The sequence below is a fragment of the Pelodiscus sinensis genome, chromosome 5 (genome assembly GCF_049634645.1).
Source record: "Pelodiscus sinensis isolate JC-2024 chromosome 5, ASM4963464v1, whole genome shotgun sequence".
Classification (NCBI taxonomy): Eukaryota; Metazoa; Chordata; order Testudines; family Trionychidae; genus Pelodiscus; species Pelodiscus sinensis.
Genome location: NC_134715.1, coordinates 104304570 through 104327512, shown reverse-complemented (window position 1 = coordinate 104327512; position 22943 = coordinate 104304570). Strand labels below are relative to the sequence as shown.

Sequence of the window (22943 nt, the reverse complement as noted above, 5' to 3'; positions counted from 1 at the left end):
TAAAGTCAGAAAGAAAGTGCTTACATTCTTGAATCCTCTATACAGGATCTGAAGTTCCTTCTTTGTGAATTTGCTCTGTGCTTCCAGCAATTCAAGAGTCTCAGGCCGATGCCGCACGGTGGCCATTTCCATTTCATCTTCTACGCTGTCTACAGAACAGAAAGAAAGTTCAAGAAGAATATATGTGACATAGAAATATTTGTTCATTTTATAAATACAAAAAACCCCCCAACAAACTCTTTAGGAAAAAGCCATTTACAACATTGAAGTGTAATGGGATTGTGAGCTAACAGGGCAAGGATTGTGTTTACTTCTATGGCTGGATAGCACTATATGGACCCAATCCTAATGACCAGATCCAAACACCACCAAAATATAAATATTAAACAACATCAAGACATGTCAAGGAAAAATCCTGCATGGTTATGCACAACCTCCTTAATAGGTCTTCACCACCTCTAATGCTAATGATTTTATGAAAGCCAAAATAACCCAAGTTTCACAAAGTAGCACTGACTCCAGGAATCTTCTGCTGACCCACTGATTAGTTAACGAATGGGTGTTGCAACTTTTGGCTGGAGCATGTAAATGTTGCCCTAAAGATGAAGGTGGCATTGGGAATTCTGTAAGACATAACAGGATCGGTGTTTCATTTCTGAGGGTAAGCTTTATTGCTGTATACAGGTACAAAACAGCCTCCTGGGTAATCCTATCTTTTTGTGGTTGGGAAACTAGATGGGGGATTTGCCAATTTGAGAACATGTAGACCTTCAATGGTTGCAACAGAGCATGAGCTTACAAGGAGTGAACTCTCCCAGATAACGGTTGGATTTATGTGTTTGAGTTAAAGTTTGACAATTAAAAAAAAGTTCAATAAAGTTGTGGCAATGGCCTTTATGTGACAAATACTGAGTCGAGAGTCGTAACGTTGTTCCATGCCTCTGATGCCAGCAATAGACCTGTGGTTGGTGGTATCTTTAAATTGTTTCACAGTATTTTGAGAGTCATAGCACAGAGTGAAACTTCTGTAGTGCTCCAGGGACAAATATATTAAATTCACTACCTTGTTCTAGAGTAATAGTTGATCCCTCTATAGATATGTAATCTGAGCCAAAAAAACAAAACACAAACATACATAACACTTCTTAGATCATACAAAACACAAAATGCAGAAACATTGTTTCAGAAGGCTCAGTGCCCATTCAGTCTTCCTAGGAAACATTATTACATCTATTTTTTCCATGATCAAACTATATTCCTTAAATAGTATTACACTTAAGGAATCTCTCCCCGACAAGCCATTTTTTTTTGTTCTGACATTTGCTACAATAGTGACTTCCAGCTGCCAGTGTGAAATCTGGCTTCAGGAAGTTGATTTCAACACCAATAAAAATGAAACCCCAGTTTAAAAAAACAGCCCCCCCCAATACATAAACATAATCACACAGTTTTGCCTAGTTTTCTGGCAAAAGACAGAAGATCTAACTTTTACAGAAGAAAGTAAAAAAATGTAAATAGCTTTGGTGTCCACAAGAGAAAAGATGGTCCAATGGATAAGGCACTAGCCTGGATCTTGGGAGATGAGGGCTCAGTTCATTGCAGACCCTTCTATGTAACCTCAGGCAAGTCACGTCTGTGCTTCAGAATCCATATGCAAAATGTGAATACTTTGAAGGGATATTATAAAGGTAAATGCATTGATTACTGTGAGGTGCTCAGGTGCTATGGTATCCTTAGCTAGAGCAGGTAGAACACTGTAGTAACACCATTCACAAACATGAGTTCACATTTTAAACAGCTGATTATTTCAGCTATGCCCTCTTTTTTGGCAGCATTCTGGAACACTCACATTGAAAAAAATCATTTACTATACTTAGGAGAATGGCAATTCTTCATATAAACACCAGCATTATCATGTAAATAAGGGTATTCCTGTGTAGACAAGAATATTCATTATTCACTGTTCAATATTATTCTTCATCTTAAAAGTTTCAGTCAGCCAGTCATGAAATAACAACAGTGTTATTTCATTTAAATGGTAATATCTGAAGTCTTTAGTGACTACCTACAGAAAAGAATGAATTCACAAAAATTAAAATCCTGTCAACAATAATTCACAAGAGTGACCTTTACTAGGTCAAGCTTCCTCCCTCCCCTCCCCCATCTCATTTGTGCCGCTTGGCTTTTGGTGTCATTTTCAGATTTGCTGCCTCAAAGAGATTTTAAAAAATTGTAACATCAGAGAAACTCATTTGGTGATGCCTCGGAAGCAAGACTTATGGTAAGGGCGGCTGAAAGGCAAGTTCCAAGCCCAAATCCAGCCAAAATATGCCATGTACTATGTAGCCATCAACATCTGAAATACTGAATTGAAACACAGACTAACTAAAGCTTCCAGGAGGCAATGATATATACCATAATGAGCATCCTCTGTTCAAATTAAGATGGACCTTTCGTATGCCGGAATCTGTAGTGTCTCTGCACACCTCATATCCAGTACTAAAGAGGAGGAGGACTGTAGTTAGCTCAATTTTAAGCAACTTAATTGTGCACAGACTCTTTGCAAGCTGTTGGTTATAGCTAAGTGATGGGTAACCTAGGCTATTGAGTTGGCCACACAAATGGGCCTCCTTAATCTCAGCAGGCTGCAAGATTTTCGTAACCAAGACAGTTTCCCAAGATAAGATACTTTTGCTAACAATGCTTGCATAATTAGATGCTGTGGGGAATTCTGATTGAACCGTAACAGTACTTTGATTGGATACAGAGAGAAGGCACAGCTCTCACTGTTGTGTGTAATCGGCACACAGCTCACTTAACATGCCCTTGCTTTACATGCGTGTCACTTTAGCAATACCGGCGGGAAAAAACCTATGTGTGTACATTAATTACAAGTGATGGGTAAATTGTCATAGTTTCGCCCACTTGCATAAATTTGGAGGCAAATCTATATTTTTCCTTTATCTGGAAATCTTTAGGAATATGGTCTGCTATTAAATCTTTGGGCCATGTTGATTCCTGCCAAGACAGAAATAACTATTCTTTGTTCTTATTGTTATTACTATTTGTAATGAAGATCTGGGGTCCCATTTTGCTAGATGCTGTACAAACATATAGCTAGAACAACACTTTGCTGTCCCAAAGACATTTTAATCTAGCTTTCCATACAAGGAACTCAAAGCACTGTACAAACATTTAAGAGCTAAAATAACATTCCATAAGATAGGTAAATGTTATTCCCACTTTAGAGATGGGAGAACTGAGGATAAGAGAATAAAATCCTGCAATATGATCCAAATAGGAAGATTCCTACACCCGAGAAAAGATTTTGTGGGAGAAGAAGGGCCAAAGTGATTTGCCCAACCTCAGACAAGTGTGATAGAGCAAAGAGGAAAATACAGGAATCCTGATTCCCCAAGGCTTTACCTTAGACCACATCTTCCTATAGTGAAAGTAATTTTTGGTCACAGGTTTTCAATACTTCAATTTTTTGCAGAATCTGTGAAGTACATAAGCAAGGTGCTTAAAAGTAAAAACTCAACTCCTGTGAACTTTCTGAAGGTTCAGTAAAGATATAGATTAAGTTTAGTTAAATATTCTTTTAGGGCAAAGCTTTAGGCCACTACTAAGTCCATCTAAGTCAGTTTCCTCAACTCTGCTAAATGCTGCCATTTTATCTGACTACAGTTTATGAAAAAGCTACTGGGGGGAAGGTGTTCTAGATTTGCTTTTAACAAATAGGGAGGAACTGGTTGAGAATTTGAAAGTGGACGGCAGCTTGAGTGCAAGTGATCATGAAATCATAGAGTTCACAATTCTAAGGGTACGTCTAGACTACCGCGTTTTGTCAACGGAAGTTTTGTCGACAGATACTGTCGACAAAACTTCCGTCGACAAAGAGCGTCCAGACACATGGAGTTCTGTCGACAAAGCAAGCCGCAGTGTTACAGGCAATAACACCTTCTGTCGACAGAACTCTGTCGACAGAAGGTGTTTTGCCTCGTAAAATGAGGTATATCAGCGTCGACAAAACCGCGGAGTTCTGTCGACGTTATGTCAACAGAACTCAGCGGTAGTGTAGACGCTGGTATTGTTTTGTCGACAAAAGTCCACTTTTGTCAACAAAACTAGGTAGTCTAGACACACCCTAAGGAAGGGTAGAAGGGAGAACAGCAAAATAGAGACAATAGATTTCAGGAAGGCGGATTTTGGTAAGCTCAGAGAGCTGATAGGTAAGGTCCCATGGGAATCAAGACTGAGGGGAAAAACAACTGAGAAGAGTTGGCAGTTTTTCAAAGGAACATTATTAAGGGCCCAAAAGCAAGCTATTCTGCTGCATAGGAAAGATAGAAAATATGGCAAAAAACCACCTTGGCTTAACCACGAGATCTTGCATGATCTAAAAATAAAAAAGGAGTCATATAAAAAATGGAAAGTAGGACAAATTACAAAGGATGAATATAGGCAATCAACACAGGAATGCAGGGTAAGATTAGAAAGGCAAAGGCACAAAATGAGCTCAAACTAGCTACAGGAATAAAGGGAAACAAGAAGACTTTTTATAAATACATTAGAAGCAAGAGAAAGACCAAGGACAGGATAGGCCCACAGCTCGGTGAGGAGGGAGAAACAGCAACAGGAAACTTGGAAATGGCAGAGATGCTTAATGACTTCTTTGTTTCGGTCTTCACCGAGAAATCTGATGAAGGAATGCCTAACATAGTGAATGCTAGTGGAAAGGGGTAGGTTTAGAAGATACAATAAAAAAAGAACAAGTTAAAAATCACTTAGAAAAGTTAGATGCCTGCAAGTCACCAGGGCCTGATGAAATGCATCCTAGAATACTGAAGGAGCTGATAGAGGAGGTATTTGAGCCTCTAGCTATCATCTTTGGAAAATCATAGGAGACAGGAAAGATTCCAGAAAACTGGAAAAGGGCAAATATAGTGCCCATCTATAAAAAGAGAAATAAGAACAACCCAGGAAATTACAGACCAGTTAGTTTAACTTCTGTGCCAGGAAAGATAATGGAGCAAGTAATTAAGGAAATCATCTGCAAACACTTGTTAGGTGGTAAGGTGATATGGAACAGCCAGCATGGATTTGTAAAGAACAAATCCTGTCAAACCTATCTGATAGCTTTTTTTGATTGGATAACGAGTCTTGTGGATAAGGGAGAAGCGGTGGATGTGGTATACCTAGACTTTAGTAAGGCATTTTATATGGTCTCACATGATATTCTTATCAATAAACAAGGCAAATACAACTTAGATGGGGCTACTATAAGGTGAGTGCATAACTGACTGGATAACCACACTCAGAGAATAGTTATTAATGGTTCTCAATCCTGCTGGAAAGGTATAACAAGTGGGGTTCCGCAGGTGGTCTGTTCTGGGACTGGCTCTGTTCAGTATCTTCAACGATTAGATATTGGCATTGAAAGTACCCTTATTAAGTTTGCAGATGATACCAAGCTGGGAGGGGTTGCGACTGCTGTGGAGGACAGGGTCATAATTCAAAATGATCTGGACAAATCGGAGAAATGGTCTGAGGTAAACAGGATGAAGTTTAATAAAGACAAATGCAAATGCTCCACTTAGGAAGGAGCAATCAGTTTCTCACACAGAGAATGGGAAGCGACTATCTAGGAAGGAGTACAGCAGAAAGGGATATAGGGGTTATAGTGGACCACAAGCTGAATAAGAGTCAGCAGTGTGATTCTTCTGCAAAGAAAGCAAACATGATTCTGGGATGCATTAATGGGTGTGTTGTGAGTAAGACACGGGAAGTCATTTTTCCGCTCTACTCTGTGCTGGTTAGGCCTCAGTTGGAATATTGTGTCCAGTTCTGGGCACTGCATTTCAAGAAAGATGTGGAGAAATTGGAGAGGGTCCAGAGAAGAGCAACAAGAATGATTAAAGGTCTAGAGAACATGACCTATGAAGGAAGCCTGAAAGAATTGGGTTAGTTTAGTTTAGTTTAGAAAAGAGAAGATTGAGGGGGGACATGATAGCAGTTTTCAGGTATCTAAAAGGGTGTCATAAGGAGGTGGGAGAAAACCTGTTAATCTTGGCCTCTGAGGATAAAACAAGAAGCAATGGGCTTAAACTGAAGCAAGGGAGGTTCAGGTTGGACATTAGGAAAAAGTTCAGGGTGGTTAAACACTGGAATAAATTGCCCAGGGAGGTTGTGGAATCTCCATCTCTGGAGATATTTAAGGGTAAGTTAGATAAATGTCTATCAGGGATGGTCTAGACAGTACTTGGTCCTGCCATGAGGGCAGGGGACTGGAGTCAATGACCTCTCGAGGTCCCTTCCAGTCCTAATATTCTATGAACAGCATTATACATTTTAAACACTGATGTTTATAAAATGCAAGGCTGAACATTCCAAAATTTGCCCAGTTTAATAGGATGTGGTAACAGTTCATCACCTGTGTACAGTTTCTCTCTGGAAGCCAATAGAGGTAGCTTTAATTAGTGTGACTAATTTTTTTTCCTTCTCCAGAACATATTTAAATTTCGTCAGCATGAATCAGTACCAACAGGTAACTGAAATCAAGATATATGCACTAAGATATATTATTCTAAAAATTTTCTTGCATCATATTTGCAGTATTTTTTAGATCAGTGAGTGTAACTTTCTGAGAAGCAAGCACGTTTGTTCTCTTCTGTCTCTACTTCTCTTCCGTCTACACCATTACCATTGTCTCTCATGATGGACGTGCCTCGTTATCCCTTCTCTGAATGTGGAGTACACACCACAAGAAAATGAGGTGTGGAACAATTCAGGCCCTGTGACTGGTAAGTAAATACAGACTTTTATTTTAATCTTTTTCAAATTAGCAGTAATTATTTTAATAGTTGCAATTATGAGTGAGAAGTAAATGAAATTATACGGGCTGTCAAAAATTGATTCTAAGTTTGTAACTTCACTGCAGCCTACTTCTTCATCTAGATGTTTTCCTGTCTCTATTCTCTAGTACACTGACTTTACATACAGAAGATAACCCTATCAAAAATGTTTCAGCTCTCACTGTCTGCAGAAAGGCTTAGTATGCTAAGAAGCAAAGAACTTTTCTACTTAGGTCACTTATTTACAGGTACCATTATATCCAGTTAGTGCATTTACATGCTACCCTGGTTTATGACAAAGATTATGCATGGCACACTATTAGACTATTCTGAATTAAAAATTAAAAGCTTTTTTCTTCCTGATACAATTCAAATATTTTAATTTGCATTTGAAAATGAAATCTTTTTATTCTTACAATACAAGAACCAGTTAGCTCTGTAATTTAGTATTTAGGACTTTGTAGGCATTTCCTTTACAAACCCTAATTTTCTTGATAAATGGCCTGCAAAATTTGCTGGAACTTGTAGTGCAAGGTCTAAGCCAAGGTGGTACATTTTTTAGAAGTCAAATTTGTTTTACACTGGTTTGCGGTATAAAGATTTTCCATAGGAATTAATTCTATACCGGAATTTATAGGGCTTCATTCTGCTTGCATGGAAATCATCATCAGTTGGTTATTAAGGGGCTGGTTGTCAGAAGTGCTGAACAACCACTGACTTCAGTGGATGTTAAAGGGGTTGTGAATATGCCTAAGGATCACATAATAAGTTCCACAGAAACAGGATTTTTGTAATCATCAGGTGGCACAATAAAACATGACTAGTTAAAACAGCAGGTACAGTCTGTTTCAAAGCAGCTACCACATTTCATAACTGGATCATGAGAATAGTGTGCCTGGGTTTCAGGAATCTACATTTTAGATTTCGCCAAGCCATTACTTAACAGGGTCTATGAAGGGAAATGAACAGTAATGAGCCTCCATAGCCCCTCCCTCATCTAGAAGCAGCAGGGATATGTCACTGCTTCCAGGAAGCCACGTGAAGCCCAATAAGGAACCTGCCCACCCCATGCCAACTGGACTGTAAGCCAGATTTTCAACAAAGATCAGAAAGGCTTGCTTATAGCCTGTGCTGTATTTCTGCATGCCCAGCCAAGAAGTCCATATGCCCTACCACAAGCCCATAGACTGGATTAGCCCCCTCCCATGTCTAGCTTCCCCCCCCCCAGCATTGGCCTGGGCTCCTGTCCCCCCCCTCCATTAGGTCAGGAGCTCCGCCCCTCCCTCCTGCATCATGTTGGGCTCCCTGTCCTCTCCCCACCACCACCAGTGTGCCTGCTGGACCGCAGATATTGCTGAACCAGAGAATCCTGGTTTATAGAGGTGCAACCTGTATTATGCTGCTTGAACTCTGAGAGGAGAGGATTTATAAGCATAAGCAAGGAATCCCCAACATTTTAGCTCAGCCCTAAAACACATATAAAGTTGCTGATTATAGAAGTTCTGTTATCATTTGTATGTGTGTTACTTGTTTTAACCTTGTAAATATCTCATTTATTTTTCCTAGTTAGTAAACCGTTATTTCATGTGTTACAGGATTGGCTACAAACATTGTTTTTGATGTGTGATCAAAGGTACAAATTGACCTGGGTAAGTGACTGAACCCTTGGGACTGGGAGAAACCTGAATATTTTGTGATCTTTGGTATACTATGACCACTTTTGTCACCAGGGGCGGATATATGGCAGGGCGAATGGGGCAGCTGCCCCAGGCCCTGCACTTCAGACCCCTGCACATGCGCCCCAGGCCCCTGCACATGCGCCGTGGCAAAGGGGGGGCCCCACGGAAGTATGCTTCCCGGGCCCCGCAAAACCGTAATCTGCCCCTGCTTGTCACAGAGTCAAGCTTGCCTGGGTGATACATCAGAATGCCAAAGAGGACTGTCTGTGACTCAGTGTTAAGGCTGTACAGTGTCAGAAGAGTTTACAATTGTTACTTGGTTGGATAAATCTAAGTACAGAACACACCGCCAGTTTGTGGGGTTTGTGCCCTGCTTCTTGACAGTCTGCCCCAAGGCTAGTAATCAGTAAGACAGCATGTTCAAAACTACCCTATTTTCTGTATATCAGCTCTCAACTTGGTCCCAGTTTAGTAAAGTACTTATGTATGTGCATAAGTCCAGCTTTATTCAGCAAAGCACTTAAGTACTGCCAACCTCAAGACCCTCCAAAATTCATTAGATTTCTAAAGAAAAACTATTTGTGTTTTGATTTTAAACTTCCTTACCTATCCCCAGTGTGTGACAACTGACATTGCCCTCTCTCCCAAATGTACTGGTTCAGGTGGTTTTGGTTCCTGCTCCAGAAGCAGTAACTCCAACATGAATCTGTCTCCTATCTGGCCTTTGCCCTATCATTTCACCCACCCATAGTAATTGAAACCTCCTCCCCCTACACACATGTGTTCCATTCCCTCAGCCTCATTTCTGCTGGTCTCCCATGTCTTGGAGTGCTGCAATGGGATCTCTTCTCCTTCTTCCAGGCAGCTGCCCCAGCTCTTCACCCCACTCTGCCACTTCTCAGGCCAGGTGCTGCAAGGAGGAGAAAGAGAAAGAGGAACAGAGCAGCAGCTCCTGTGACTCACAGGAGGGGAGAATTGGTTGGTTGTTTTTACTCCCTCCTCCCCTCCCTGCTCCTATGACAATGGCTTTTGGTTGCTACCGGGAGGGAGAGAGCTCTTCCTGCTGCATCTCTGACTTGTCACTCTGCCCTAAAAGGCCAACAATGGTGAAACAGTCTATCAAAGCACTGGAAGTTCTTGGCTCATTGAAAGAATGGCTCCTGCTCCAAAAACATGTCACTAATATAAAAATTGTGGGAGCTGGCAAGGATATGTATGTCACTTTAAACCTGGTCTTAAACTGAATTAAAGGTAATGGGAAATTAATGGCTAAAATTAAGCACATGTTTAAATGTTTTTCTGAACAGGAATAAATGCTGAATTAGGGCCTTCATGAATGCTAGTATCTATTCATTTCCATGCAATATTATTTGAGCTGAGTGAAGAAATTAAGATGTAGTGGACATAATTGTATGTGGGCCTATTTTTACTGTTATCAAGCACTGCTTCCGAAAATATACCTCTTACAGTCATGTAAGAATTCACAATGCACAAACCAAAGTATGTTTGGGTGATGCTCATTTCCTTTCTACTACTTTAGAATGTTGTGCGGCCAAACCAAGCAATAGTTGTGTCAAAAGGGTGATAGTAGATAGTGGTGAGGAGTGTTATCGAGTGCAGAGAAATTTAAAATTAGTGCTATATAACTGGCTAGAGTACAAAGAAAGATACTGACTCCATGTTCGCTTTTTATATTTTGTTCCCCAATACAGTTAAGTGTACTTACAGTTAAGTTATGCACATTTTTCTTCAACTTGCTTTATTTGGTGTAGAAAACCACTTATTAGCAAGCAAGTACAACTCCTGTGCTAAAGACTTGTTTGTGCTAAAGACTTGTTTATAAGGACTTGTTTAATCATTTGTGAAACAATCTATTTTATTGGGGGAGGGCAGAATATTATTATTTGTATATAGGGCTTGTAATTTTAGGTTTAACATTGAAAAAAATCATATCCAATGCCTCCACTCCCAGATTGATATTTATCTAATGAACTCCAGAAAAACACTGGAAATCATTCTGTGAATCTAAGGGCTTGTCTCCATGGAGCAGTAATGTGAACTAGGGGAGTGTGATTTCTGAAGCATGCTAACATAAGCATACTCACTATGTAGACCCTGCAGGTGCACACTAAAGATTAAGACTGCTGTTTGAAATAGTACTTGTTAAAGCACACTAGGGAACATTACAAAGAGATTATTAATTACAGCATATAGAAAGAGAAAGCCCCCAAATTCCCTGATTTATGGACATTTATAAGAACCTCAACAATTACTAAAAATAAGTCCTGAAAAATGAAAATTAACAAACCCTGAAAAACAGAAGACTTATATAGCAGTTAAAAATGTGCTAGACTCTTAACGAGCATGCAGAAAGAAAGGTTGCTCTCCAAACAATTTAAACTGCAGTTATACAAACCTATAGTCACGAGACATGACTAATACTAAAAGTCAGTGCTTTTCAGCTTTCTGTGACAAAGCATACTTGTAAAGCTGGGCAAATGCTACAGTCCTCATTATAAAGACAAAGGTGACTTAGGCACCGAAGGTAAAGTCTACCCTGCACTTAAAGGTGTAATTGCACCAAGGTCAGCTTTGACCTAACCAATAGCCATGAAATAGCAAAACTATTGCCTAGCTGCCACTAGAAGACATACCCAGGCTCCCTGTAAGGTTTTTACTCAGGCAGTCAGCCCATGCTGCAGCTTCACTGCCATTGGTACCAGGGCTAGCTATATCAAAGTTAATTGTTATATCAAAGCATCTACACATGCTGCTGTCACATCTGGGGTTGTAGTGGGATGCACCCAGAAATATAGACGTGAATTGTCCAAGATCACATAGCAAGACAATGACAGACCCAATACTAAAACCAACTCTCTGAGTACTCAGATTAGTGCCCTATCCATTGAACCATATAATCTCTTTTGATTTAAATGGAACCAATCAAATGAAGAATACTCTTTTGAATCAGTTCATAGTGAGACAACTTATAAAGCAACACAATGTAAGAGTTTTTCTGTCACACTTCACTCATTTCCAAACCTAATTTCCAGTCTTACTTTCTCTTAACCTCTACCCATTTTTCCTTTTCTTTGTAAACCTCCAACTATTTACTCCTTTGTTTTTGATTGTCTCATTTTATTTATTATTTTCATCCATATTCTGTTCTCTTTTTTTTTCTTTTAGTATAGTTTTTAATCTTTATTTTTACTTGATTTTATTTTCTCTTTCCTGTTGTCTCTTATTTCCTCCAGTTTCTTTATAAACCTTCTCCCATCTCCCATTATACTATTTAAAATGCCAATGATTGTCCTCTTTACAATGCGGGTCTCAAACTTTCTTTACTATGTTGATTCTTACATTTCTTCGCCAAGCCCCATATAGCAGTCACAGCCTCTGATTCTGTGTTGCATCCCAGAAACTTACTAACAGTTCTATGGTATAAAGGACTCTCCAGCTGGGAATGCCTAAAAAACAACAAATAGTTCTGTAGCAGCTTAGAGACTAACAAAAATGTAGATGGCATCATGAATTTTCATGGGCAAAATTGACTTCTTCCAATGAATGGAGTTAAATGGCCCAGGATCCAAATAAATAGCAGAGAACGAGAGGGAGTAGGACGGGAAAGAGAAGGGAAAAAATGGAGAAAACATATTGTCATTTAGAGTGTCTGTGCTAAATGAGGCTAATGGAGTGGGCTGTAAGTACCTCATACTTAGCTTTTTATGTCATCAGGGTGTGGAATGTAGTGGTACATGCAGGTCAGGTCTTTGTTCAGACCTTGATTACAGGTGCCAAACTTGTAAATGAAACCAAGTGCTGCAGCTTCTGTCTCAAGCTGTTTTTTGAAATTGCTTTGCAATAGCATAGTCACTTTTAGATCCATTAGTGAGTGCCCGGGCAAGTTAAAATGTTTCCCATCAGGTTTCTGTGTGATACCATTTTGAATATTTGATTTGTGTCCATTATTTCTGTATCATAGAGACTGTCCTGTTTGGCCAATATACATGGCAGAGAGGCATTGCTGGCACTTGATGACAGATCACACTGGTGGACGTGCAGTTATATGAGCCTCTGATGTGATGGCTTATGTGGTTAGGTCCTGTGATGATGTTGCTTGTATAGATGTGTGGAGAAAGTGGGCACCAGAGTTGATTGCAGAGGTGGGTTCCTGGGTGAGTATGATGGAGGTATGTCGTGTGATTACTGGAAACAATTTGTTTAAGGTTAGGGGGTTGTCTGAAGGTGAGACTGTTAATAATGCGTTGGAATGGTTTAAGTTGGGTGCTGTAGGTGATGACCTGCGGTGTTCTGTTGTTTTCTTTGTTGGGCCTATCTTCAAGAAGCTGATGCTTGGAGACTCGTCTGGCTCTATCGATTTGTTTTTTCATTTCCCTGGGTGGGTAAGTTGTGGGAATGTCTGATAGAGATCCTGTAGGTGTTTGTCTCTGTCTTTGGGATTGGAGTAAATCTGGCTGTATCTTAGGGTCCAACTGTAAATAATTGATTGGGAAATGAGTCTTGGATGGAGGCATGTAGGTAAGTGTAATAGTCGGTAGGTTTCCAGTATAAGGTGGTGGAAATGCGGCTGTCGTTTGACTATACTGTAGTGTCAAGGAAGGGGATCTCTTTTGTGTGGACTGGTTCAGGCTAAGGTTGATAGTGGGATGGAAATTGTTGAAATCCCTGTGGAATTCTTCAAGGGTCTCTTTCCTGCGAGTCCACATGATGAAGATTTTGACAATGTAGCACAAGTAGAGTAAGGCTGTTAGGACATTGTTCGAGGTTGGCCAAAAGATGTTGGCATATTGTGGGGCCATGCGGGTGCCCATAGCTGTGCTGCTAGCTTGAAGATATAAATTGTCCCCAAATTGGAAATAGTTGTGGGTGAGGACAAAGTCATAGAGCTCAGTAACCAGATGTGCAGTGTAACCAGTAACCAGCAGGGATAGTGTTCCTGATAGCCAGTAATCCATCATTATGTGGAATGTTGGTGTAAAGAGCTTCCATGTCCATGGTGGCCAGGATGGTGTTTTCAGGAAGATTACTCATGTTTTGTAGTTTCCTCGGATGTTGGTGGTATCTCGAAGATAGTTAGGAGTGCTGGTAGCATAGGGTGTGAGGGGAGAGTTAATATAATGAGATAATCCTGCTGTAAGTGTGCCAATGCCTGAGATGATGAAACATCCAGGATTTGCAGGTTTATGGATCTTGGGTAGCACATAGAAAACTCCTGGTTGGGTATTTGGTGGTGTTTATGTGTAGATTTGGTCCTGAGTTGTAGGTAGTTTAGAGTTTGTTTGTTTGTTTTGGGTATACTTTAGTGGGGTCAGAAGAGAGAAGCCTATAGAATCTGGAGTTGGTGAGCTGGGAATGCATTCTTCAGGACTGGCATAATGGCATTACAGTGCACCTATCATAGTGCACTTCCCCAGTTTAGGGGAAAGTCCTTTGTGTAGGAGAAAGTACATAGAGACTGCCCTGTGCTCCTGCTATTTTGAGCTGTTAGAATAGCTCATTGGTGCCTCTGAAAATCCATTATAAATTAGAATAGCCCCTACTTTAAAAAAATAGCTTAAACTGCTTAGTTACACCAGGGCCAACAAAGACTCTATGGGTATGTCTTGACTACATGGCTCTGTCGACGGAGCTATGTAGATGAGTTTACTAGACATAGGAAAATGAAGCAGCGATTTAAATAATCACCGCTTCATTTACAACAAAATGGCCACCGTGCTATGCCGATCAGCTGTTTGGTGGCACAGTGGGGCAGTCTGGACGTGCCGCGGTCGACAAGGGAAGCCTTTGTCGACCGCTCTGGTAAACCTCATTTCACGAGGCATACCGGAGCGGTCGACAAAAGCTTCCCTTGTCGACTGTGGCGTGTCCAGACTGCCCCGCTGTGCCACCAAACAGCTGACTGGCATAGCACAGTGGCCATTTTGATGTAAATGGCCATTTTGATGTTCATTTTCCTATATCTAGTAAACTCATCTACATGGCTCCGTTGACAAAGCCATGTAGTCTAGACATACCCTGTGTGTCTGTCAAATTCTGGGCTTGGATAAGGGGACTCCCAGCTCATAGCTGGGGCCAGAAATCACTTTTAATCCAACTATTATGTTGACCAATTTATAGGGGGAGAACAAACTTCTCTTCAGTTTAGCCTATATTAAATGATTCTGAGCAATCTAGTCTTTCACAGATAGAATCAGACTATTGAAAGGCTGCATGTATGCCTTTCTTTTTCTTTCCCCCATTTTTTTCTCATACATATACTGTAAATTGTTACTCAGTGAAACTACAAAACATGAGTAATCTTCCTGAAATACTAATAATTTGTATAAGTAGTTACAAATGGCAGAGCAATTGCTTTCCCCCAGAACCAGTTATACTGGTAGTGTTCTATAGGCTGTCCATAAATGGCCATTTAAAAACCATAACACCTTTGTCCTACACACAGACTGAGCATTTCACTTATTCAGTGAACTAATTATTAATTGTTTACAGTGTTGATGTGGCTACATTAGTCCCAAGTATACAGAGACAAGGTGTATAAGGTGATATCTTCTATTGGACCAACTTCTGATGGTGAAAGAGGGACAGTTTCAAACTTGCAAGCTCAAAAGCTTGTCTTTTTCACTAACAGAAGCGGACTCAAAAAACGGTCACTCAACTTTCATAACTGTTGTTTAAGATGTATTGTTCATGTCCATTCCAATCAGGCATGTTCACAACAGCTGGAAGACGTTTCCCCTAGAAGCTAGTGGAAGGGTTGGCCTAGACAACCCCTCTAGTCACGCCAATACTGTGCCCAAGATAGGGCATGCTGACCTTCCTGTTTCTCATTTCCTTCTTGCCAGCTACTCAGACAGATGGAAAGGAAAGTCCGTATTGAAATGGACATGAACAATACATTTCAAAGAATAAGAGTTATCAAAGGGAGTAATTATTGTTTTTCCTTCAAGTGCTTGTTCATGTGCATTCCAACAGGTGACTCACAAGCCCAAATCTAGGAGGTTGGGACAGAGTTCTGCATTGATTGGAGCACTGTCTGCCCAAAGATTGGGTTGTCTCTTGACTATTGTATAATTGCATAATGCGCAGCAAAGGTATGTATTGAGGAACAGTTTGTGGGCCTGGATGGTAATCTGGATGCGAAATAGAGTCTGGACTGTAATAGAGTGAGATGATACTGGCTGGCCGTTCATTCTGTCAACCATGACTCCAAATAACTGAGGTTACTTCTTGAATGGTCTTGTTCTATCAATGTAAAAAGCCAGCTCTCTTTGCACATCAAGGGGATGGAGACTCTGCTCTCTAGCACTAGAATGCAGTTTGGGGTAAAACACCAACAGAAAGAGGTCTTGACTCATATGGATACTGGAGACCACCTTTGGTAGGAAGGTCAGATGTGAGTGGAGTTGCACCTTATCCTTTTGGGCTATCAGATCAGACACTCTCCTCACAGAAAAACTACCTTATGAGCAAGTGGCTAAAGGTTGGCCGCCATGATTAGACAGAATTATGTTAAGGTCCCAGCAAGGGAATGGTTGGTGGATCTCATAGTGAAATCAGCCCCTTTAGGACTTGACTAACTAAAGGATTGGAGGACACCGATTGACCTTGTGCTCCCGGATAGAACACCAATTTGGCCACCAAATTGGCCCTGGCTATTTAAAGTTGAGATGATAGTTCCAGATGAAAGGATTAGGCACAAGAGTTGGGTACACTCCATGCTAAGTTGACCAGATGGAGAATCTCTTCCACTTGGAAAGATACATAGTCCTTGTGGAGGGCTTCCTACTACTGAGGAGACTTGCCTGACCTGGTCTGAGCAACACAGCTCTTCTGGGTTCAGACATGGAGTTTCCAGGCCATAAGGTGCAGTGACTCAAGGTCTAGATGGTGAAGATGCCTATGGTCCTGTGTCAGACGGTCTGTATAGAGTAGTAGGGTGATCAGGTCCAGAATCATGTCCAGAAGAGATGTGTTCTAGTGTTGATGCACTCAAACTGGTGCATCAATATAATGTGAGATTGTTCCCTCCTGTTTGAGGAAATGAGCAGTATGGGTGGGAAGGCATATAGCAGTCAGCCTTTCCACAAGAGGAGGAACACATCTGTGGCTGATCCAGGGCTGTGGCTCTGGAAAGAGAAGAACTGCTGGCACTTCCTGTTGTATCTCATGGCAAATAGGTCCATTTGGGGAAAGCCCCGGTGCTGGAAGATTGAGCTCACAATATCTGGGTGAAGAGACCATTAGTGACCTTGAAACTATTTGCTGAGGCAGTCCGCCGGCTTTTTCTGCACCCCTGAAAGGTATGAAGCTTGAAGAATAATCCAATGTTCTACACAGAAGTCCCAGAGAAGGAAGGCTACTTGGCACAAGGGAGAGGAGTATGCACCCCTACTTGCAGATACAGAACATTGTCATTGTATTGTCTATCATTGCTGGCACACAATGTCCTGACAGGTATGGCTGGAAAGCTTGACAAGCTAGGCAAACTTCCCTTAGCTCCCTGATGTTGATTTGGAGCATTAGATTGGCTAGAGACCAAACACCCTGTGTTTTGAGGTCCCCCAGGTGAGTGCCCCATCCCAAATTTGAGGCGTCTATGACCAGTGACATAGGAGGTTGTGGTGTCCCAAAGGGAGCCTCTGATCAGACATCCTGTGAGTCAAATCCACCAGATCAGGGAATCAAGAAATTCAATTCATGTGGTAGAGTCACTATCATGTCTAAAGCATAGACTGACACCAGCCACAACTGCAGTGATTTGAGTCTGAGCCTGACATGCCGTACTGGACATATGGCCAAGTAGCTTGCGGCTGTTCTTTCCTATGTTAGTGGGAAACCATCAAAAACTTTGAATGACATTGGATAGGAGCTTAAGCCTCAATTGTGGCAGGAACATTTGGGCCTGTGCTGAATGCCGGATTGCCCCTATAAACTCTAATCTCTGAACTGGTTTCAGAATGGACTTTGCTTCATTCACAAGGAGACCTGGGTTGTCAAAGGTGGATATGATGAGTGCAAGCTGAGCCTCTAGCTGAGTGCTGGAGTGTGTCTTGATCAGTCAATTGGCAAGGTGTGGAAACACTTGAATTTGATGTCTCTGAAGGTAAGATGCTACCACCACCATACATTTGGTGAGCCCCTGATGAACTACAGATAGGCCACATGGAAGTACCATGAACTGACAGTTAAGTTATGTGGTGAATGGTACTCACTATTTCCTGTGTGCTTGGGCAATTGCTATAAGAAAATCTTTGTCCATTAAGTTGAGGATGGCATACCTGTCTGCCAGATCCAATGACAGAATAACAGATCAAGTAAACTATGCAGAACTATGCAGGTTCCGGTGCAGGGCACAAATCTGGATGAACAAAGACAGACTAGGCATTGTGGTTTCAGAGCTGACTCCATAAGTAAAATTCAGAGTTGTTGTTCCTTCTCACTTATAGTTCTAGGTCCAAACTCCTGAAAACTTTGTGGCAGTTCTTTTGGTGACCCTCACTAAGTCACTTTAGGCAGGTGGAATGAGGGTCACTCTTTGGCATGCACTTGGCACATGACTGACAAGCCTTTAAACCCAGGGAATGAGGCATGCCCTGGGAACAGGTTTGACAAGATGAGGAGAGGAATGCCCCTAACAAACTTATCTTAACGTCAACTCTAAGAACTACTAGAACTATGAATTAACTGCTAACTACAGGCAGTCCCTGGGTTACGTACAAGATAGGGACTGTAGGTTTGTTCTTAAGTTGAATTTGTATGTAAGTCGGAACTGGTACATATTGTAGGGGAAACTCTAGCCAAACATTTCTCCAGAGCTCAGTTTTATTCTCCCACACCTCACTTCCCTCAGTCCTTTATTCTCAAGCTGAGGTGTCTGCTGAGAAAAGCCTCTCCGCGTCTCCCTGGTCTGCTGGGGGAGGCGCTAGCTTCGCGTCTCCCTGGTCTGCTGGGGGGAAGCAGCTAGTGCGGGGTTGCCTCACCCCGTTTGTAAGTAGGGATCCGATGTAAGTCGGATCCATGTAACCCGGGGACTGCCTGTATATACAAAATTGAGAGAATGTTTATCTGCTTGTGAGGCAAAAAATGAGCAAGGACTAGTCCCAGCTACTGTCACTGGCAGTATGAAGGAACTGAGGAGAGGGAGGATAGGCAGGGCCTATATTAGGTACCATATCAGCGACACTCCGGGAGACACCCAGGCTGACCCTACAGCTATTTGCTAGTGAAAAAAGCACCTGATTGGAATGCATATGAGCAAGCACTCGAAGAAGAATAGTTATTAGCTCACCAACCTTGAGTCTCTAATTCTAAATTAGCTTGTAAACAGAAACCCCCCTAAACCAGCATCTCAGTCAACACCTGCTTACAGCAATGACACTCTGACATCAGAGTGAGCAAGGTCAAAAATTCTGGGAGTCAATACACCCTTCCCGAGTTACCTCCAACATCAGCAAACCATGTGAGTATTTAGAAGATACTTTGTTTGCCAAATGGACAGTTAATAAAATCATTTAAGAGTAGAGATTGTGACACATTCAAACCTAAAAACAAAATCAAGTGAAAAATAACACTTGCTTTGAATATCAGGAGATGTCGTTTTGGCACCCGAGCAGGGCAAGAGCTTCATAAGTCGCTCTTTAATGCTGCGTTTGGTACTGTTCTGAGTGTAGAGGAAACCTAGAAGATACATTATCAGGACTGTTAACATGGTCTTATGTGCATGCTGCAAAACTCATCATACTAAAATTCTGATGGGTAATTCTGACAGGCAGCAGTGTGACAATCCCAGCTTGCAAAAGGCAATCAGAAATATTGAGCAGGACAACAAAGTTGCTTTGTCTTTGCATATTTTCTATCAGCAACGTTTTCCTATGAGTACGCATCTTTAACAGTGCTATGTTTACTATAATAAGGTGCAAAATGTAGACATTAACTCATGTCTTTAAAAGAAAACAGGATGAGTGGGTATTTTTAAAGATTTAAGTTACAAAATATTTACAAACACTTTTGTAGTTATTTTAATTGCCATGTGATTTAAATATGAAAAAAAAAAAACAGTTTTGTTGTCCCACATGACAGTTCTCCAGCTCCAGAGAGTTTGACTATATATAATTTATTTAGCAACTGTGACCACCAGCTGGTGCTTTTTGCCTTTCCTGAAGATTACGATGCTACTCAATACACAGCCTTTCCTTCATTCTCCGTCATTTGATGTATAGAGAATTATAACTACCAATTATTTATTTTTCATATATAAATTGTAAGAAATGAAGCTATTAAGCTTATTTTTATCTAAAGTAAATTAAGAAACGAGGCAGATTTTTATTGGCACCAGTATTAGCCTGCATTAGTGGAAAAGGAATGGTGATAATAGATGCCTGTGACAGAGTTAATCAGTATAAAGCAAATCATGTATTTATCTTTCTGCACAAGGTAGTGCTTGATCTGCGTATCACACAATTCCCACACTTCTCATTTCTATCACCTATAGCATTATGCTGACAGCACTTTTCCAAGAGTTCCTACTCTGGTAGACGGGTTGAAGAATGAGAGGGGAAGAAATGAGGCATGGTGGAACCCAGAGGTGGCTCTGGACGTACTCTAGTGGCCTGAATAATTTTGGGGTGTTCCAGCAGAGTTCCGGGGTTTGTGCTGAATACTGGAGTGGAAAGTGTTATGGAAGAAAAGATATTTTTCTCTCATCTCCTGAAAGTGAGTAACTATAATCCAGACTATCCATCCAACCACTAGCTGCAGGTGAAACAGTCTGTGGAGCCTGCAGTGCTACTGGGGATGTGAAAGTGCTTTTAAAAGATTTTAAAAATTAAATTAAAAACAAAGAAAAAAGTTTGGGAAATGTTTTTTAAAAGTTGAAAGAAGCACACTTTTTATTTTGGGGAGAAAGGAGGGACGGAGAAGATGAAAGCACCAGTCCTGAAGGGAGAGCAGCATGGGGAGAAAATTTAAGGCAATGGCAGACTTCGTAAGTGGCTGGGAGGCCCCAGTATCAGCACAGGCTTAAGGAAGTCTGAACTAACTCTTAGGGAATCTATTTTGGAAACTATTTAGCAACAAATGCTGCTCTTAGTACATTTAAAAGGCAGTTGCAGCAGGGTTGCCCCCCTGCAGTTTCCCCTCTTATTGACTAATTGAGTAGTCGGTGGAAATTTCATTGACTACTCGATTAGTTGATTAAATACAATTTAACATCACTAGTTTCTATACAATTCTGCAGATGTTCATGATACTTTACAAACACAATAAGAAATGTATTCCTTCTCCTAATGACCCTGGACTCGCCACCATGGATCCCAAAGAATTCAATGGCGTTTATGTGGACTTAAGGTAACTCATCTATTTGCATCATCAAGACCATAGGTAAACTGAGAAAATCTGGAACTAATGACAACACAAAGAAGGGTAAACAAGAGATAGGACAGGCTCTCACTTTGAAGACTACTGAATCTGCCTTGATGGTTACAAAGATGATTTATAAAAACTTTGTAAAGACTTTACACTACGAAGGGGTATGAGGTAAAGTGGCTGGCCAACCTTTTCACAGCATAGTGAATCAGCAAGCAATCTTACATTTTTTGATATCTGTAATGAGTTCATTCATGCTATAGCCACCCACCACAATCCTCACAACCTCCACAGAGTATCAGCCCACATATTGTGAATGCTCTGCTTCTCTGAGGCATTGAGATGACATACCAAATAGAGTGGTGGGATGAGGACCCCACATATAGAACTGGACACCTACATTTTCCTGTAACTAGAGGTCAGTGAAGATGATGAATAAAAATGGGGATAAGGTGAGATATCATCTGTGATAGTAGAAGTTGTATACATGTGAGAACTCAGGCCTGCACATTTGATTGTAGGGTATATTATACCATCATAATCATAGCATTTGCATTACTATAGTTAAAGGCTATGTCAACACATTCTAACTTTTTTATTTTCAACCAAAATATTCAGCCATGTAAAATTTAAATGATTAAAAACAAACTATTTTTGCACTGAAATTCCAAAATTACATTAATGTTATGTTGAAATTCAATAAATCTGATAGACAAAATGGTAATCATTCTTAGTATTTTAGAGGAAAATGTAAAGCATCTCAGTAATTTTTTAAAAGTGAATTTAATACTAATGAAAGTTGGCAGAGTGGCCGTTCTTGTTCTACAGAAAAAATACACCAGAGATTGCTACAGTACAAATTCCTCACACTGCCCAGCCAATGTGTCTCAAACATAACCTGTTGGAATCTAGAAGAGGACAGAGCAGATTGTTCACTGCCCTACTACATGCTTCAATTCTGCTTTGAAAAGCACAGTAGAATCACTATTGGTCAGATTATGAATCTCACTCATTCACCTTACTCCATGGATTTCACAGAGGAAAGTACTACTCAACACTAAATCATATGCTTGCTCAGTTTTTAATCTCTGCTGAGACTGTGAAAACAGTTAACACCAAATATTGTAGCATTTTGTTGTGTACCTCTGTAGATATCTACCCACTGTGAAATACAGGGAAAACAGAAGTGCTATGAGATAGCAACATTCGGTCATTACCAACCTGAGACAGATTAAAATTTGTAATTTACCGGTGAAAGGCTCAATATCTCATTACAAGGCCTCCTAGCCAATTTTCAAATTATTGTTTGTAGAATGCTGATATTCCAGGAAGTACTATTAAGCAGATAAAAAGCTGCTTCTATCACAGTGCTAGAGCATAATAATAGTACAGTAATTCTTAGCATATCTGTAATGATTTATAGACCTCATATTGGTTTGGATTATTTAAGGCCTTGTTGTCAATGCAAAGTTAACTTGGACACTTCCTCAGTTGTTGCCCCAATTTGGTGTCCATATATATACAAAACCTCTGGCCTTCTTGGGATGTTGCTTTTCATCCTTTCCTAGAGTTAGGTTCTAATTCAAGGGCTGCTTACAGTTGGGCTGGTGATTCTCGCAATTTGTAGTGAGGAGTCAAGCTAAACCACTTGAGTGCTGATTGTCCCCAACTGCCTTCCCACAATTCTTCCCATGTGCCCAGTAGGACACACAACTTCTTACACAATTTACTGACCTATTGAGCAGTTCAGCTTACTGAAGCAGTAGCAAATCATATGATATAACTCCAGAAGTCCCAATGCCTCACAACAGTAAGTACAATACCAATGTGGGCTCATTAATTCAAATGGCTTTGCAGTCTCTGGCCAGATCTAAGAAAGGCTAATCCATCTGCTGATCACCTAAGGTTAACTTTCCTGTGAAGGCATGCCCTAAGTGTGGCTTTTGTTATTTGATATAAATCATATCCTGTTATAATGGCATAACTCCACTAAGGACAATGGAATTACTCTAGATTTACACCATGT

The 22943-nt window shown here is 40.7% G+C and overlaps 1 protein-coding gene across 5 annotated transcripts in view; it reads right to left on the bottom strand.

Annotated features, from left to right (window-relative positions):
• The window catches only part of KCNIP4 (potassium voltage-gated channel interacting protein 4), a 581010-nt gene that overhangs the window by 102947 nt on the left and 455120 nt on the right, over nucleotides 1-22943 (bottom strand). For 4 of the 5 annotated variants that reach the window (XM_075930664.1, XM_075930663.1, XM_075930666.1 and 1 more), the window contains exon 2: nucleotides 25-149. In XM_075930664.1, the coding sequence (XP_075786779.1) occupies nucleotides 25-149 (125 nt within the window). Of the gene's footprint in view, nucleotides 1-24; nucleotides 150-19125; nucleotides 19224-22943 lie in introns of those variants that run through there. The other variant, XM_075930665.1, reaches the window with a different exon arrangement.